We start from the raw sequence: 1,532 nt of genomic DNA, 5'->3' as shown, positions 1-1,532 counted from the left end.
GCTGATCCTTTTCCGCTCTAGTTCCCACTTCATCTCATTTCTTTCATTTGAAACTTGCTAAAGGTTTATCTGCAACTCCTCTTTTTCTCTCCCAAGTCTTGCTATAGTAACCCTTAGTGCTTCCACCTCTTCAATGGAGATAGGAATAGGTTCTGGTGGTGGAGGTTGGGTAGGAGGGTCGAGGATGAATGACAACTTGACCTCTTGACTTCTCTTTATGACCCACTAGTAATAGGGTTCTTTATCTCCTACAATAGTTTTTCCTTTGTCTTATTCTCTGAAAAGAACATTTTCCCAGGCTCGGATGATCTTTTTCAACATAATGGGGTCTTCCATATCATGAAACACAAAGCCTTCCAACAAATGGTCTTTTAGCTTGTATGTGATAGGATAACCCAATTGCCTCACTGCTAGGACTGGATTGTAGTTTATGCAACCCTTTGACCCTATCAGTGGTACATTCAGAAAATCTCCACAACTAGTAACTGCATTCCCCAAGTTCAAATCATGGGGGTACCAAATAATGGTCTTTTCTGTGAGTCCTATAAGCTTTTGAGACCGCTCATATCCATCCATCCTTTCAACCATATCGATATCTTTAAACACATGAGAAATAAACCATTTGTAAAGGAGCGGTATGCAACACAACATCAATCCCCCCTTCTTCTCAAAGCGTAAGTGCAAGGTATGATAAACATCTGCCAGAAGTGCGGGTACTGGATCTTCATCTTTAACCTTAACGGCCCAAAACACACTAATAGCTGCCACGTCCACCAATTTTTCCACATTAGGAAACAACACTAATCCAAAAATGAGAAAGGCCATAATAGTATCATAGGCTTCCCACTTCTGGGCTTTGGCAAAAATTTGAGCAGTCTTCTCTAAGTATTCTTGAGGAATTCCTTGTACCTTTTCCAAAATCTTGATGTTAGGAGTTAAATATTCAACCGAAATGTCCAATCCCTCCGCCAGCTCCTTGGGTTTTGGGAATTGACCCAGTCCCTTATAAGGTCCCTTTTTTTGCTTAGGAGAGTCCAATATTTTCCCGAATTCCGCCAAAGTTGGGGCCAACTGAAAATCTCGGCAGAGGAAACTTCTGAGTGGTGGATCATAAAACTGGGCTAGTGCAGTAATAACATCCTTTTGCACCGCCACAGATAACAAGCTAAAATTCCTCCCACATTTTAGCATGAATTCATCTCGACAGATATTAGTCAACCCATCTCTGAATGCAATAAAGTCCTCCACATATGGTACTTTGGCTTTGATTTAGAATGTTTTTATCTTTCCTGGCTCCATCTACTCTTGAATGCTTAACCAACTGAAAATTTTGAAATTCCCTGAAAATGAAAAGTGTGTAAATGACTTTTCTATGCGCATAATGAATGAAATATGATGTTTATGCAATGACAGAGATCCAAGTTTCATATATATCATATGGTACACCCTATACAACGGTTTTATGGTCTCTACTCCATATACAAAGGATGGCTCCTAAGGTTGTCCCTTTCCAAGACAAAACTTAGAGTCAT

General features: G+C 40.0%; 1 protein-coding gene across 1 annotated transcript; it reads right to left on the bottom strand.

Moving 5' to 3' along the window:
- Positions 1–270: 270 nt before the first annotated feature.
- On the bottom strand, positions 271–1,191 carry LOC127131945 (uncharacterized). Its single transcript, XM_051060824.1, has one exon. It carries the CDS (start codon positions 1,189–1,191, stop codon positions 271–273), a length of 921 nt encoding a protein of 306 aa, XP_050916781.1.
- Positions 1,192–1,532: the final 341 nt, after the last annotated feature.

This window comes from Lathyrus oleraceus, chromosome 3, assembly GCF_024323335.1.
Source record: "Lathyrus oleraceus cultivar Zhongwan6 chromosome 3, CAAS_Psat_ZW6_1.0, whole genome shotgun sequence".
Lineage (NCBI taxonomy): Eukaryota > Viridiplantae > Streptophyta > Magnoliopsida > Fabales > Fabaceae > Lathyrus > Lathyrus oleraceus.
This window is presented reverse-complemented; position numbering and strand designations above follow the sequence as displayed.